Raw genomic sequence first — 17027 nt, 5'->3', positions numbered from 1 at the left:
TCGAGTTGAAGGCCACAGCAAGTGTTTTCTTCTTTTCACGTACAAGATTTTGGACAAATTCTGCTTCATATGAATACAAAAAAGGTCTGCTAATAACGGGGCGCAATTGGTACCCATGGGATTTCCAATAGATTGTTGGAAGACCTGGTCTCCAAAAACCACATAGATATTGTCAATCAGAAACTCAAGCATCTTTTTAATGTCAACTTCAGAGTACTTGTGTGAACAATCAGAATGTTTTTTAACAAAATAATTTTGCAAATGACCAATGACAAGGTAAGTATATTTACGAGTTCCATTTTTATTGAAATAGCAGCTGTCAATGATATCAAAAAGCCTGGACTTTAATTTATCGTGGGGAATGGTTGTGTACAAAGTTGAAAAGTCGTAAGTTTTTAAGCTGTTGATTTTGGTAAAATCTTGCGATTTCAAATTTTCCAAAAGTTCCTTGGAATTTTTTTAGTATCCACATCTGATTTACACCACTTCTCGAATATATTGTTGCACAGTACTCTTGAAGTTTCTCCTTCACCACTGTTAATATCTTAGTGAGGAGTAAAGATAGAGGCTTGGTTGAACATTTACTGGAACCCACTATGTATCTTTGTAAGGATTTTTATGAAGTTTCGGAATCCAATATAAATATGGTAATTCAAATTCACTTTGGTTGTTTGGAATATTAAAAATATTCAAAACTGACATATGATTTTGAAGAATTTCTTCCTTAGAAAGGGAACTATGAGTATAAGTTGGATTACCACTTGTAGAATTAAATCCAAGTTCCTCTAAAATACATTTAATATAATGAGCCTTACAAACAAAGACAATGTTGTTACCTGCTTTGTCAGCAGGGACCAGTACGTACTGATCATGTAATCTATCTAATTCTTTTTTCACTTCTGGGTTATTGAATACAGAAGGATAGATGGTTTTCATATTGCCTCTCAATCTTTTAATGCACGATTTTAACATACTTCTGATACATTTAATCCATTCTGACAAAGTGTCAAGGTCTTCTTTTTCATGTCTGGTCCATCGCCTGGCGTAGTCCTCTACAGAATCCATAATATTTATGAAATTCCGGCCCAGTTGAAGGATCCGAGTTCCCTAAATCAGCAATAACAATTGAGTATCAATGTTTTAATAGATCAAAATGAACAATTATCACCAAACTGCTTAAGTTTTCAGACTTTCCTGTCTGTTACATGTAGTAACGTGTGAACAGTCAATATTTCTTGCAATTCCAAGCATACAATTTTTAAGACTGTATTTCATCCCTAAAACAAAAGAGCAAAGACCCCTCTCCCAGTATGGCAATGAATAACTAATATATATGCATTTTAGGTGTACATGTGGTACATGTCAACCTATTGAATGTCCAGACAACAGGTTTTGCCGTCAAGAATGTGACAAAACAAAAGCTAAAATTAATGAGGGAGGCAAACATACCAATCAGGATTTTATTTGTATAACATCACATCCTGGATTTCAAAGTGTTTGTTTGGATCCATGGGTTCTAGAAACAGCCTATTATGCTTACCGACAAGAATGGGGAAGAATACAGAAACCCCAGCATCAGTGAGTGTCGTCTTAAAAAATAAAACCATACCATGAAATACATATTATAAAAGAAACATCCAACCATGGTTAAATATCAAAAACATTTTATATATTATAGCACAATCTTTACAAAAAAAAATGTGTAACATTTTAGGAAGTTTCGATATGTGGCTTATCGTCAATTAGTAAGATGGTGTTGGGGTTTCCTGGGAAGGAACAACCGTACTCCTTTACTAGCCTGTGTAATTTCACACATTAGAAATGCATTTCTTCCTCTGAAAACTAGAAAACTGTTTTACAATGCCTTTATCCTGCCTTCTATTAATTATCGTCTGACGGTCTGGGGTAATGCACCAGCTAGTTACTTGGAGAAAATTCATAAGCTCCAAAAACGGGCCGCTAGAATTATTCTTGATGCTGCCCCTGATGCTCCATCTAAGGCATTATTTGAAAAATTAGGCTGGCTATCTGTTTTTGATTTAGTTACTTTACACAAATGTATCTTATTGTACAAAATATTTAACAATCAGAGCCCTGCTTACCTGCAAGATTTATTTATTTTTCAAACTTCTGATGCTTACACTTTACGTTCAGAATCTAATTTTGACCTTCGCCTTCCAAAACACCGAACTAATTTGTTTAAAAATTCCTTCCAGTATTCTGGTGTTCATATTTGGAACAGTTTGCCTTTAGATTTAAGATGTTCACCAACTCTGTCAGTCTTTAAACGAAATGTAGAAAAGTATATCTTCAACAATAGAATTTCATTACTCTGATTTATATCTTTTGTATATGTATATTGTGTCAAATCTTACAAATGTATATAAATTTATTTGTCATCATAATATATATATTTATTATTATAATTATGATGATTGTCATTATTATCATGTGACATTGTTTGTATATTATATTTCAATTGCTAGTTGTTAATCTTTGCTACTTTGATGTACATGTGTATGATTGTTGTAATTAGAAGGCCCTGGGGAAGAATAGTGTGTCACACTAATCAGGCTACCTTCTCTAAATAAAGTATTATTATTATTATTATTATTAAATGATGGACAATACAAAAACTTTGAGTGGCCAAATAACTAGAAACCTAGGTAAGGTCATTCTAAAAATTTAGCATTAAAACCCCCCAAAAACTGTCTAATGCAGCATTTCTCAACAAATTCTTACAACTTGTCAGACCTTAAAGGCAATAAAGTACATGTACATACTGGTTTTGTTACTCAACAACAAGATGATTCTTCATGCCTTGTGCACAAAGTTTCTACGGAATTCTCATAAGGTGAAAATATAAGTTTACAATTTTATGTGGCTGTAACAATAAAGTAAGATTAGTACTGGTACAAAGCACAATTAATAGACACAAATAAATGTTTCAAGTGTTATCTGTTAAATCTGGACACAAACATCTCCACTGCCTCTGCCTTGTCCGGTTGATCTGCATTTGTGGATAGACAGTTAGGTACCCTAGCACATAGATTATTGATGTAATCTCGTAGTTGGCTTGGCCCTTGTATATATCGATCTACCAATTCTTGTTGGAGATGCATGGCATAATCTGAAATACAGTTTTTCAGCTTACTATTTCTTTCAATAACGATTCTTTTGAAAATATCAGGTGATATAGTAGCTGAACACAACAATGAGGACTCTTTTATTATTATATGAAAATAACATTTGAATATTTAAGATCAACTGAAAGTTTCATTAATATGATCCCATACCATAAGTAGGCTTAGTTTTGTCTGGACATACAACAGCTTCTCTTTTCCTTCCTTTCGGGTATCTGATGGTGAAGCAAGCTTCACCTTGTATGTTGAACATTTGGTCACGATCAGAGTTCTCATTATAATGGAGTCCAGCCAAGTAGAGTCTGGTTATTTTGAAGAAAAAAAAATCACAAATTAATTAAAGCACATAGTATCTATTTTGGTTTGTGCAGATAGAAACTGCCAGTTGGCTTTAAAACAGTAATGTTCATCATACGGCTACTCAGATGTTAGAATGTGCTAGTGCTATTTTACTCACCGACATAACATTCCAAGATAAGAAAAGGCTATATTCTTGGGAGCAAAATGGAGTATCAAGCTATGAAAAGCCTCCAAGAAAGATGTCTGCTCCTAACTGGAAAGTCTTGAAATGTCTTTTAAGAGGGTCTTGTTTAAAAGAATCTTTTCCAATTGTTCAAAGGCTTTGCTTGCTAAAAATTCCAATACACACACACACACACACACACACACACATATATATATATATATATATATATATATATATATATATATATATATATATATATGTATGTATGTATGTATTTCTTACATTTACATTTGTGATTTATTTTGGATGACCGACTCAAATTTCTACAGAATGATTAAAATACGTTAAAAAAGATGTTTAATTTGAATAGGCATAATAAATAATACTTGGATTAAGCCACTTAATCTCCCGCTCATCATCTTCCAGTGGATCATGAAGACAACTTTGGAAAAGAGCATTTTGGTGGTTGGTGTGGATGTTTTGCACATGCTGGATAACAGACTCCCACTTGGCAACAATCATATCCGCATTGTTATCTGGTGTACAACCTGCGGACCAATACATATGATTGGTGATGGACTGCTTCCATTTACCAACAATATCACAATCCTTGACCTTTGCCAAAGCATCCAGTTTTTTCCCCGTGCCTACAAATTTAATACATATGTTGAACTCGCAGGATATAATTTTAAATATATACCTGAATGTAAATATTTCATACCACTTGAATGTTTAATATTTAAATATATCCACAGGGTTCGACACTAACTTTTTAAGGCTTTAGTCCGGCCGGACTAGTGCTTCTTTACTTTTACTAGTCCGCACGCGATTTTATGAGTCCGTCAAAAAAAAATGTTTTATACATTAATTTACCGTGACAATTAATATACATTTAATACTTTTTTTTTAAATAAACAAAGCATTTACGTGAAATATATTATTCCACAGATTCATAGAAATCTCGCAATCAGCAAGTACGATCGTATTACCGATCTCGGTTTTTTGGTGTTTTTTTTTTCTTTACATTACATTCAAAATGTCCAACATCTTTCTTTAAAGTGTCATACTAAATCATGATCGCTAAAACCTTTTACTTCATATCGATCAATCGAAAAATAAAGCGCTGAATTGACTCGGAATTGCGTAACTACCCGCCAAAAGCTAGAAATCTAAAAATAAATGCGGGGTTTTCTAGTAAAAGTTGTCGAGAATCGGACATCGGTTTTGTTTGTTTGTTTGTTTGTTGTTTAACGTCCCTCTCGAGAATTTTGCACTCATATGGAGACGCCACCAAATTGCCAGTGGAGAGCTGCAAATTTTGTCCTATGTTCGGCACTTACGGCCATTGAGCAGTGAGGGGTCTTTTTCGTGCCAACACCTACTGCGACACGGGACCTCGGTTTATACGGTCTCATCCGAAGGACCAGTCTCCACGTCCCACAGTAGGATTCGAACCCGCGACGTAAGGATCAACTCCTTACCTCGCGACTCTAGCGCAGACGCTCTAACCACTGCGCCACGCGGGCGACTCGGACATCGGTAATTTATTCATACTGTTTCCCAGAAATTTTTATTGGTCCGCTCGGACTAATTAGTCACAGATTTTATTAGTCCGAATGCAAATGTATTAGTCTGAGACTAACGTTAGTCTGATCCATACTGTTCACTTTAATTTTTCTTCATTTATAAGTACGTACTTACCCTTGGCAACATGCCAGATGTCATAGAAGTGGTTTGTTCCATCAAGGTTTTCCTTTATCCACTTGTTATTCTGTCTGTGTCTGTCTGTAATAAGGGTGTCTAACTCCAACCCCTCATCCTTCAGAAATCTAACACTTCTTTTTAACCCTTCATGCTCACACAATGAACTATTTGGAACTTCATTGCTCTGTGGAAAAAATAGAACAAATATGAGACATGTATTCTAATACACCCTTCAATAATTTTTTCCTTCTATATGTATGATGAATAATGGAGGAAACATAATTTTTTTGTTCTTACTTGTAAAAAAAAATAAACATTGTCCAAAAAATAGCAATAACTATTCTCTAGTCCTTCCAAAACACTTAAGAGGAAAATCATGCATAACTTAGATAAACATACCTGATTAAGATATACATGTGATAAACATACCTGATTGAGATATACATGTAGCTGTTCCAGAAAATAAAGGTGAACAAAAACAAGTCTTAAAAAAAACAAACAAAGGTTTTAGTATCATACCAAAACCTCTTCAACACAAACAGTATGCACCAAAAACTTTCAGCACAAGCCCATGCAGGCTAGTGATGGCAAAACTTTACTAGCCAGAATAAATAACTTTTTACACCCCCCCCCCAACTAGGATAAGAATGAAATGACAGTTTTATTCAATTTAATCAATGATGCTCAATAGTATATTCAATTTCAACAATTTTTTTGAATTTTTCATATTTAAAAACTGAATCTATGCTGAAGCTATTTTAGCACATACATTATATTTTGTGCCATCAAAAATTTCTAAAGCAACAGCTCAAATTATAAATAAGAAATTCAAACAAAATAAATTCAAAATATCAAAATTTTATCTCCTAAGCTAAAACAAAGGATAAATAAAGAATAAATCAACATAACTTATAAAAGTACCTGCAGTTGTTGAATGTCTAGAACTTTGTTGATCTTGGTTTCAATGAAAGTGAATGCACCATATTTAGCACAATGACCAGGGCTGTCCGAGCGTCCATCACCAGCAAGCACCAACCCTCTGTTCTGTGACTTTAAGACGGCAATGATAGAACTTTGTGCCTGCCTCCAACGAAGCACAACTGTTGGTAAAACATACTGTTGTTGATGCCTAAATATAAAGTTCATAAATATGGTAAAAGGTACCAACATGCACAATGGAAATTCTATGTATTTCTAAATTATGAACTTCCAGGATATGCCTAACAACTTAGAATTGGACTGTGAAATGCTATACCCCCCCCCCCCTAACATTTAATTGATAAATCAATAATCACCTTGGTGAATGACCCAGATTAGACATTGACTATAAACCAATCAAGTTTCTAATATATTGAAAAGTAATACTTACCTAAAAAATGTACTGCGTCCAAAACAAGCCATATTCAAAACTTGAACATTAGCGGGCACTTGCTACTAAGACTACCAGAATATAAAATGGAACCTGAAAGAAGAAGATTTCCAGCTGGCATTTTTCCAATATAAAGTTGACTGACCCAATTATTGACAAATTTACATGCAGAGCACTTCTGTGCTATATGAATGCAAGTTCCAACTCTCTTATTAACAACACCACGAACTGGAAAATGACATCTTGGGCAAAACTGAAAGAGCTGTAGAAGTTGCCACTTGAATACTAAAAACTTTTCCTCTAGATGACAAGGTTCCGGCTCCTCCATTGGCATTTCTTCAGTACTACAAAATTTAAAACATACCATTGGACTTACCTGATGTCGCATCAAGCAGCTCTAGCAAGATTTGAAACCGATAATCGCAGAATTTTTTTTTAAATCATAAAAATGCCAAACACATTACATGGTATTTACATGATTTTCTAAAAATTCCCAAAATTAAAATTAAAACAAAATTGTTTGTTAAACGCTATGTCCCCAGTGATTAAAAGGTTCCATGGAAGCAAATATGACATTCGTTTACCATCAATGACATTGTCTCCTTACTGACAATGACCTCTGACCTTTCTCATGATCAAATATTATGTCTCTGTCTTGTATAGCTTAAAAGAAAAATACAAAGTTGCAAACAGAAAGACAGAGACAGACCTTGAAATCTTGCAACCTAAAAATAAATAACTATAAAAGCTGTTTAAAGGCTAGTAGCAAAAATTCTTGTTATTTTGTGAAGCAGTGGGCATTGTAGTTGAAGTTTTAAAATCAGCTTTACATACAGGTGTATGTATACTTACTTTACATCATTTTTTGTAATGTCACACGTGGAGCTGTCAGGAGTGAAACAACTTTCCTTTCAGTGTTGGAATTCTGGTTTGTGTTCTTGTCAAAAATACCATTTTCCATAAAATCCTCCATTTCAGTATGTTCCGTCTCCCCACACTGAATGCCAATATCGCAAGTTTCACACTTCTCAAACATGTCTACCTGAATACCTAAAAAAGAATGTAATGTTTTATATTTCCAATAATATCAAAAACTGGATCCAATCAACTCTTAAATATGAGAATATAAAAAAGTCTTTTACTACTATATAAATGTGCAGGTCATTACTACTACATATGTGCAGGCATTTTCATACTCTTTCAAAGTAACAAGAGACCTATGGACTATACCACTCACCTTTGTCATCATAACCCTGTCATTTTGATTTTCAAAAGAATTCTTTCCCAGCTCCACTTTATAAAATTTTGATCTCATGATATGGGACTCATCAATTTACCCCCTCCCCTATTTAAGACAGACAATAGACCAACACCCTTGGCTCTGTGATCTAATAAATATTGTTTCAATATTTGATATTGTGATTATTTAACTTAATGGAACTCTTTCGCGGTGAAGGTAGGAAACGTTTATTACCTGGGGGCAATGTGCTATTGTATACAACGCAAGATCTAGCATTGTGGACTTTTAAAGGGTAGATATGAAAGAAGTCCTAGTGGAATATCTTGCGGAACATTCGCTGAACCACGCTAATAATTTCAAGAGAACCTAGTCCAAATGTTTTACATTTTTATTGATCTTTTTTCACTAAGCCGACTCATCTAATTAAATTCAACCATTTCTTTCTGATAATAGTTACTTTTGGAAGCTGATAAAATAAAACTCCGCATGTGTGTTAAGGCTAGGTATAGGCGTTTTTATGCAAATGAGCTAATAAAAACGCATGAGAGGTATATTTATTATTCAGAGAAAGTGTCGATTTATTTTCTTATGCATACTAAGTACCCGCGATATTTTATAGCCAGAACACATTATGACGTCATATTATGACGTCACTGATCTTACCTATTGGAGGTAATAAAACACATCAACAAAACAGCTTCGGCGCAAGGATTACCCTATTTATTTTAACATAAAAATTGTATAATGCTAAGAAGAATATTATATAGATAAACAAAAACTACTGCACAAATCCTAGGCATTTTCTCATTTGATCGGAATTTGAGGAAACTTATACCGGACTGTACATTTTTACCCTTATTCAACTTAAAACTTTGCAAATAGAAATTATACAAATGAGCTGTTGATATTTGTGCAGCAATACCAGCAAAGTTTGGAATATTTTGTTTCTAAATATACCTTGTTTCAATAAAATAAAATACTGCATGCCCTTGCGCCGAAACATTTTTGTTGATATCCATTATAATCTTGTGCAGTAAAAAACAATGACGTCATAATATGACGTCATAATGTGTACTGGCTATCTCATGTCGTAGGTACCAAGTATGTATTAGACAATGAGTTTTAACTTTCTCTGTATAACAGATATAGTCCTTAGGCATTTTAACTAGATTATTTGCATAGAAATGCCTATACCTATCCTTAACTCACCAGCGTCTAAACATTCCAATTAGACAATCTACTATTTGAAGTTCAACCCTTTGCAATACATTGTACTTTCGGCATACTAATTGTTTGAATCATTTGATTGTCACTAGCGTAAGTAATTCATGCCCCGAAAATCTTGCGAGATTTAGATATTCTCGACTTCGCCACCAGAAGAGCGGCATTAAGATAGGTAATTGGGAGGTAATCGCGATACTAAGTATTTACAACATCCAGAACAACTTTACAAACTTAAAACTATAACAATATATTTTCAAAAATCTTCCAAAGACAACACAGTACAGTACCTATACTTCTGAGCTCTCTCTTTTTAATCCCAACCGTGTTCCCCTTGACTGTTTCTTGGGTGGGTCACTATTAGGAAGGATTTCATCTGTACAAGAAGCCTATAAAGTTTTGTTTAAAGTCAGTTAAAATAAATTCAAAAATTGCAGCATGAAACTAGCAAAAATATTTTGTAAAAATGAAGCTGATTATTATATTCTGTCAATACTTTAAAGTTAATTCTACAAAAGAAAAACTTTATTAAGAAAGTTGTTTTTGCATTTTTTCTATTTAATATATATATCAAGAACTCACTGTATCCTGTGCTTTATCTGACTCAAGTGAACACATAACTTGATATGGCATGTTATTCTGAACCTGTAAATGAGCCTTTAAATAGTGCAATTCTTTAGTAACAGAATAAAGTTAGAGCTCGTAAAAAGGTTTACACCATGATATGAATATAGCAGACAAATTTCCTTTATGAATCGTGTTCAGCTTTAAGTTTCAAAATGTCCAAATGTGATAAAGTTTCTCAATTACGATATGTGATTTACTTGAAGACATGGAATCATACTTACTATGTCACCTGTAACAGTTGCCTCAGCATTCAATAAATCATCTTCTCTGACTTCATCTTTTTCTGATGAGCTTAAGGAAATCTAAAATGAACAATCAAAAACACTAAAAATACACTTCTATTGTTTCATGTTAGTTCTCATGACTGCAGTAAACCAGTATATTACTGCATCACTGATCAGCATTCAAAATTTGTCATTTTGGCAATGATGCACTCCAATATTAAAACTTTACCAACATCAAACAGCATATTAAAACGAAGTCTGTTAGCAAATGCTCACTAAAAATACCCCCGCTCTGATGTAAGTATATCCTCTCATGTTGACACTGAATTCGTACAAAAATGAATCCCACCATATAACATGCCTAAACAGAGTGTGCTAAAATTTCAAGCATCTGTGATGAGCAATTGCTAAGAAAACTGCGACAAAAATTTGTCACAGACACACAGACAGAAACACAAGGGTGAAACAGTATACACCCCGCTCCTTTGGAGTGGTGTATACATGTAATAATCTTTCATTACCAACGGCATGACAATATCTACTCATGAGTGTCCAATAATAATATTGAATGTATGTCTTTATTCCCTTTCTCCTTGAAAACTAATAAAAACACATCATATCACCTATCCACCCCCTAAAATGTATCAAGGTATATACATATAAATTCTTTTTACTAGATCTATAGTTAGAATAACCTGTGTCCATGGAAGATGGTCAGGCTTTACCGATTATTGATAAATCGGATCCATGGGAGATCATTTCCAATTTTAAAACTCCATCTATTTTACATGTATCATTTACTTTATCTATTTTTTCTATTGCATATACAATCAATCAAGTGCACTTACTGTGGAAGCACCTGCTTGTGACAACCTTTCACAGACAGTTTCAGCATGTTCAGTATGTCCAGTAGTGCCATCAAACAACTGTTTCTACCAAAGTATACATGAGCCCCCATTATGTTTTATATGCCTATGTATTTTTCATTCATTGCAGTGGATATGATCTATCAAAGTATACATGAGCCCCCATTATGTTTTTATATGCCTATGTATTTTCCATTCATTGCAGTGGATATGATCTTAATTAGGGTCCCAGTGACAAGAATATTAAACCGTGTGAACATTTATCTGTTTATCCAACAGTTTTTGTATAGCACGTCGGCGGTGTTCAGGCTTTGACAATGAGGGGGAACGGATGGATGGCACAGCCCCGGGCCTGAGTGTTCTTTTTCTTGAAACCACTCCGCCACTGTTGGTATCCCTCAAAATCTGATGGGGCTATGAAGTGGTCACCACAAATGACAGACGTATCCACGCCACGCTTCCAGTCTTTCCGAGAGTAGTAGATTACTCCAGGATAGGAGGGCCTATCCTGGAGAAGTAGGCAAAAAAAAAGCCCAAAATTCGGCCATTATAGGCTGTAAACCCAGGGGCGCTGGGCTGTAAATGCGCTGGGAGGGCCTATCCAGGATACCGTTAGTAAAAAATACAAAAAATTCGGCCATTATAGGCTGTAAATCCTATTGCGCTGGGTGGTAAATTGCGCTGGGAGGGCCTATCCAGGATACCGTTTCAAGGGTTTTTTTAAGTCCCAAAATGCGCTGGGAGAGCTTATTCAGGATACCGTTTTTTGATTGTTTTTTTTTTTTTTTAAACCCTTTTTTAAAAAATACACAATCAAAAAAAAAGATTTTTTTCAAATTCAAACCTTTATTATTTATACAAATAATACAATATTAAAAGAAAAATATCACAACAAGAATATCACAAGAAAAAGTGTCAATTTTTTTCTCTGGACTTTCATGGATTTCTTTTGTCACTCTCTCTGTTTTTTTTTTTTTCCTTTTTAATTGTTCCAGGTTTTATTTATCCTTACGAATCTCAGTCATCAGTTCTTCTTTAAACACACCAATCTCATTTGTTATGTGTTCTCTAAACTCACAGTGATCCTTCTGAAGTTGTACCATTATATCAATTGTTTCCTCCTGATCCTGAATCATTTTTCTTATTATACTAGTACTGGTTATTTCCTTTTGGTTCTCTTTCATAATTTGAATTATATCACATATATCTTCTAGGATTTTTTTCATCCTTGTTCTTTCATGTAGTTCAATACCAGCCATTACTGCTGCCAACTCAAAAATATCATTCAGAGTCCTGGAATTTTCTTCTTCCATCTTAAGGTTTGGTTTGTTTTAAAGTCCCTGACTAAAAAAGACTGATCCTGTATACTCTCAGGTCTGGTTTATATACCTTTTTGATCCATTCTATTTTTAGTCTCCACTATTTTTAATCTCCTCTATTTTTAATCTCCACTATTTTTTAAGTCTTAACTATTTTTAGCTCTTTGTAAGTATAATTATAAGACCACGAGATCCTATTCTTAAAACACCTGTGCAGTAGTTCCTCATACTTAATCTTGGCAGCGATTCAAATCACAGCTACCTATGCATTGTGACGTCATCCATTGTATAAATACAGTCTTCTTTTGACTTTCAGCTCATTCTGTTGTTTTTAAAAAACATGGATCGTTTCACACGACAACATAAGAAATGGAAAAAAAAGAAAGAAAGAATTAGATAAAATTCTTCATAACCATAGAGATAGAGAATTAGATCTTAGGAAACGAAATGCCTTGTACTTACATAGAATACAGAAAGCCAATCGTCATCAACAAGTACAAGCCTCACGTCATGTAAATGAAGATTGATTGTATATTGTTTTACGTCCCATTCGAGAATTTTTCACTCATATAGAGACGTCACTATATACCGGTGAAGGGCTTCAAATTTTGACCTTTACTCGGCACTCAGGGCCATTGAGCAGTGAGGGATCTTTTTCGTGCCAACGCCTGCAGTGACACGGGGCCTCGGTTTTTAAGGTCTCATCCGAAAGACCCGCAACTTTCACTCCAAAGTGCCGAGCGCATGGCGAAGGAACAGTTGCTACCTATTATATATATATATATAATCTTTGTGTGTGTGTTAATAAAATGATTATGTGTAAAATAAAATAATAAAATAAAATAAAAAAAAATATTTCTTATTTCTTTTTAAAAAATTAATGTTAATTAAAAAAAAAATTAATTTTAATTTTAATTTTTAAAACATTAGTGACCCCTGGGTGTTATTAGACGTTTCTTTTTTATAACCAGATGTTTTTTAAAAGGTATCTTTTCGAAAAATTTGGGTTGGCCCTTAAAAAGGCCGTTGGGTGATTTTTTTTCTTCAGGGTTTACTCCCTGGGAGGTTGCCTGTCATCAGACTCCAGCCTCTCAGGTGGAACATCGGTGAAAGCTCTCCATGGGTAAGGATGGTACCTGCAGAGAGGGCACCCCAGTCCTCTATCTATTAACCTCGCTGAACATAAAAAGCAAGCTGGTCTTTGACGACAGCGGTCACAAATATAATTTGTCTCTTCATTTTCACAAAAGCATAAGCTACAATAGCATCTTGCCACTGGTACTTGTACCCCCCAGGTGGGGATACATCCCTGGAATCGAGCCTGGGTCTGTGGCTGCTGCTGCTGGAGCTCCATTACAGTTGTTGGAATACAAGGTGAGGGTGGGGGGGATTCCGGTGAATCCGGAAGGTTGAAATTCCTTCCCTCTTCCTCAGGCCTTGGATGGTAAATGGGCCTAAAAGTTGTACCCGGTGGTGATGGTGGTGCCCTTGGTGATGGTGGAGGTGGAGGCGGCGGTGGTCTGGTCGGCTGCGGCCTGGCATAGGGGGTCACACTTCTTCTTCTTGCTCTGTTAGAACTGACCTGCACTCGCAGCATCGGGCATCGAACAATTCCTCCCCATTAGATATTCTTCTTATCGCATAATAACACACCATCTCTATTCCTGGTATGAGGAATAAATCCTCATGAAATTCCTCAGCCATCGTCTGGGTTGCTGGATTCAGCTAGCTAACGAATGACAGTTAACAGCTGACAAGCGTCGGTATTTATGTACACAGCGCGACCTGAAAAGAAAGCACCCTAAAAGCCCGGATGAAACAGAGCTCAAAAAATCATGGAGAATTCAAAATTGTGTTATTTTGTATTTGTGAATACATATATTGGAGTAAATAAGTTATTATGGAATTATATACTTTCAAACCTTCTAGTTAAAGAACGAAGGTAAGTTTTGAGGATGATTTCACAGTATTTTTAATACATGACATTACTCCGTTGTTTAGAACAGGCTAATTCATGTCGAACCGAAGGCCGAACCTTGACTGACCTGAATACATAAAATAAGGAGTTAAGCTATTTTAAAAGTGTGACACAAAGAAAACTTAATGTATACAATAAGATTGAACCTAGGGAAAAGTTTTGATATGGTTTTTAAATCAAAAGAATCGTTACAAATGTAGAAATAAACCTAGCGTCTGTCTAAGCATAAACACAAGGGAGGTCACAGGTCAGCCATTTTCAGAAAATCACTGTATAGAATTGTATAGAGCATATAAGATTCTTTTCAATCCTGACCTTTGAAAATAAAAATTTTGAGATTAATAGAATCAGATTGGTTTAAAAACAATCTGTATACACTTTATTTGCAGTGGGAAAATCTAGATTTTTTTAAATAAAGAACAAAACATCTCAGCGTCTAAAAAAGGACACAAGATAGCGTCATATTTGTATAGAAATAATAACAAAAAAAAAAAAAAGAATTGTGTTTTTTTTTTCATTCTTTTTTTATTTTTTTTTTGTTTTAACAATATCTCCAAGTGTCGAATTCTCCTTTGAAATCTTAATCGATCCGCTACTAGAGCCATCCATTCACTTTTCCGATCTTCGGGTGGTAAATAATGAATTTCATTCAAGTCTGTATTAAAAGTCACACATTTCTTAGTATGTCTGATATTTCCAGAGATTTCATTCCGTATTGAATACAGATTTTCTCCATCGTTTCTATTTCTTTCCAAAGTAGAATCACTTTGCTCCCTTCGGGATGACATAGAAAACTGTAGGGTTTTTGTAAATATTGCATCATGTTCATTCCGTACATTTTTTCGGGTAAAGCCTTTTTCATTCGTTGACAAAGGAAATGAATAATCGCTAATCTCCCCACTGTCGGACGATGGGATAAAGCCAGGCATTGTAATCACAAGTCCTGAGTTGTTTCTATAATGTCTGCTTTCTGAAACACTTGTTCCGCTTCGGGGGGTAATGGTTGTTCCTGTTGTTCTAGACATTGCATTAAAGTATCATAAGTTTCCAACACTAAAGTGTGATAGTGTCTCAACATGATATCAATGATTTAAGAATAAAAAAGAATGTTTTTTATGAGCTTATTTATACCTTTTGGTTTTTTTTCTATTTATAGAAAGAGCAAAACAGGTAAAAAATAGAGTAGGCTAAAGTTAATTTTTTTTTTGCACACGGTACCACTGCACAGGTGTTTTAAGAATCTTGAATAGGTGCCAAGATTAGGTACATGACCTGTGCAGGTGTTTTAAGAATCGGATCCCGTGCTTAATATATATAATTATAGTAACAAAAAGCTAAAAATAGTTTTTCAGACTTGAATGGGTGCCAAGATTAGGTACATGACCTGTGCAGGTGTTTTAAGAATCGGATCTCGTGCTTAATATATATAATTATAGTAACAAAAAGGTGAAAATAGTTTTTCAGACTTGAATGGGTGCCAAGATTAGGTACATGACCTGTGCAGGCGTTTTAAGAATCTGATCTCGTGCTTAATATATATACATGTAATTATAGTAACAAAGAGCTAAAAATAGTTTTCATAAGGTATATAAACTCAGAGTTAAGTCAGTTATAGCATCAGTCTTAAGTTAGCACATGTAGAGAATAGACATGGCAGAAGCAATGATGAATCTTAATAATATTACAGGTCAGAATTATATTCCACCTCAGAGTACAGGACTGGGTTATGCCTTACCCACAGCACCTAATACACAAGATCCCATCGGATTGGATTTGGGACTTTATAATATGCCAGAGCCCATGACCAAAGAAGATATGAGCATCTTAACCACGACTCTGGATGGAATTATTAAAATGCTGACGGATTTAAAAGAGTACAACACCAGTGAATTTTGTTTGTTAAGGGGCAAATTATCTAGATTAGAAGTTAAAGTGACTAACATGCAGGAGAAAATGAATGGTGGATTTTATCAGAAAAAGAGAGCAGCAGCAGCACAGGAAAAAAGACGAAAGCAACAGATCCATGTTACATTTGTAAAGAGTTGGGACATTGGGCTCCAGACTGTCCCAGAAAAAACAGGATTTGTGTTACAAATGTGGAAGAATGGGTCATTGGGCTAATGAGTGCCCAGAAGATGATCAACAATTAGTGAAAGAAGTACAAAAATTAGAGAAAACTCAGGAGAAGAAAAAAAAAACAGGACAAAAAGATTCAGGAACACCAAATTCCTACCAAAGGAACTAACAAAAGGAAACTTGAGAATACCAATGCAAAGGAGAAACTAAAATTGAAACTCCAGAAAAACAATTGACAATTTTCCTTGTTGTGAATAATTGCTGTGAACAGTAAGTTTTTCATGTTTTGTGAAAAAAAGACTTGTGATAGTCCTGTTGTAATATTACTGTTCTCTGGTATTTTCTTGTTTGTGTGATAATGACGTCATAATGGACATACTTGAATCGCTGCCAAGACTGTGTATTACCTGCGTATTAGTGAGTAAGCAAAAAAATCCTTTAGCACAGTGAAAAAAAATTTGTGATTTTTGTGTTGTAATATTACTGTTCTCTGATATTTTCTTGTTTTCTTTTAATATTGTATTGTATTTTTTGTATAAATAATAAAGGTTTGAATTTGAAAAAAATCTTTTTTTCATTGTGTATTTTTTAAAAAAGGGTTTTAAAAAACCCTCAAAAAACGGTATCCTGGATAAGCTCTCCCAGCGCATTTGGGACTTAAAAAAACCCTTGAAACGGTATTCTGGATAGGCCCACCCAGCGCAACAGGATTTACAGCCTATAATGGCCGAATTTTTTTTATATTTTTTACTAACGGTATCCTGGATAGGCCCTCCCAGCGCATTTACAGCCCA

At 34.6% G+C, this 17027-nt stretch overlaps 1 protein-coding gene across 1 annotated transcript; it reads right to left on the bottom strand.

Moving 5' to 3' along the window:
- Positions 1–3966: 3966 nt before the first annotated feature.
- LOC133186472 (uncharacterized) lies at positions 3967–6099 on the bottom strand. The gene is made up of 4 exons (XM_061321712.1): positions 6083–6099; positions 5743–5797; positions 5311–5533; positions 3967–4256 (listed from the first exon to the last, which is right to left on the bottom strand). The coding sequence occupies exons 1-4, from the start codon at positions 6097–6099 to the stop codon at positions 3967–3969; spliced, it is 585 nt and encodes a 194-aa protein (XP_061177696.1).
- Between the last annotated feature and the right edge of the window lie 10928 nt (positions 6100–17027).

The sequence above is a fragment of the Saccostrea echinata genome, unplaced genomic scaffold, assembly GCF_033153115.1.
Source record: "Saccostrea echinata isolate AGI-Se365-2 ecotype Australia unplaced genomic scaffold, CSIRO_AGI_Sech_v1 ptg000014l, whole genome shotgun sequence".
Taxonomy (NCBI): domain Eukaryota; kingdom Metazoa; phylum Mollusca; class Bivalvia; order Ostreida; family Ostreidae; genus Saccostrea; species Saccostrea echinata.
The sequence above is the reverse complement of the archived record's forward strand: the minus strand, read 5'-3'. Positions and strand labels throughout refer to the sequence as shown.

What these genes read in the sequence shown, in the direction of transcription:
- LOC133186472 (XM_061321712.1), bottom strand. An exon ending in TACATGTATATCTCAATCAG is followed by an intron (nt 5,534 to 5,742) that starts GTATGTTTATCA and finishes AGGGTGTATTAG; the next exon opens with AATACATGTCTCATATTTGT. An exon ending in CATCTGGCATGTTGCCAAGG is followed by an intron (nt 4,257 to 5,310) that starts GTAAGTACGTAC and finishes TTAAATTTGTAG; the next exon opens with GCACGGGGAAAAAACTGGAT.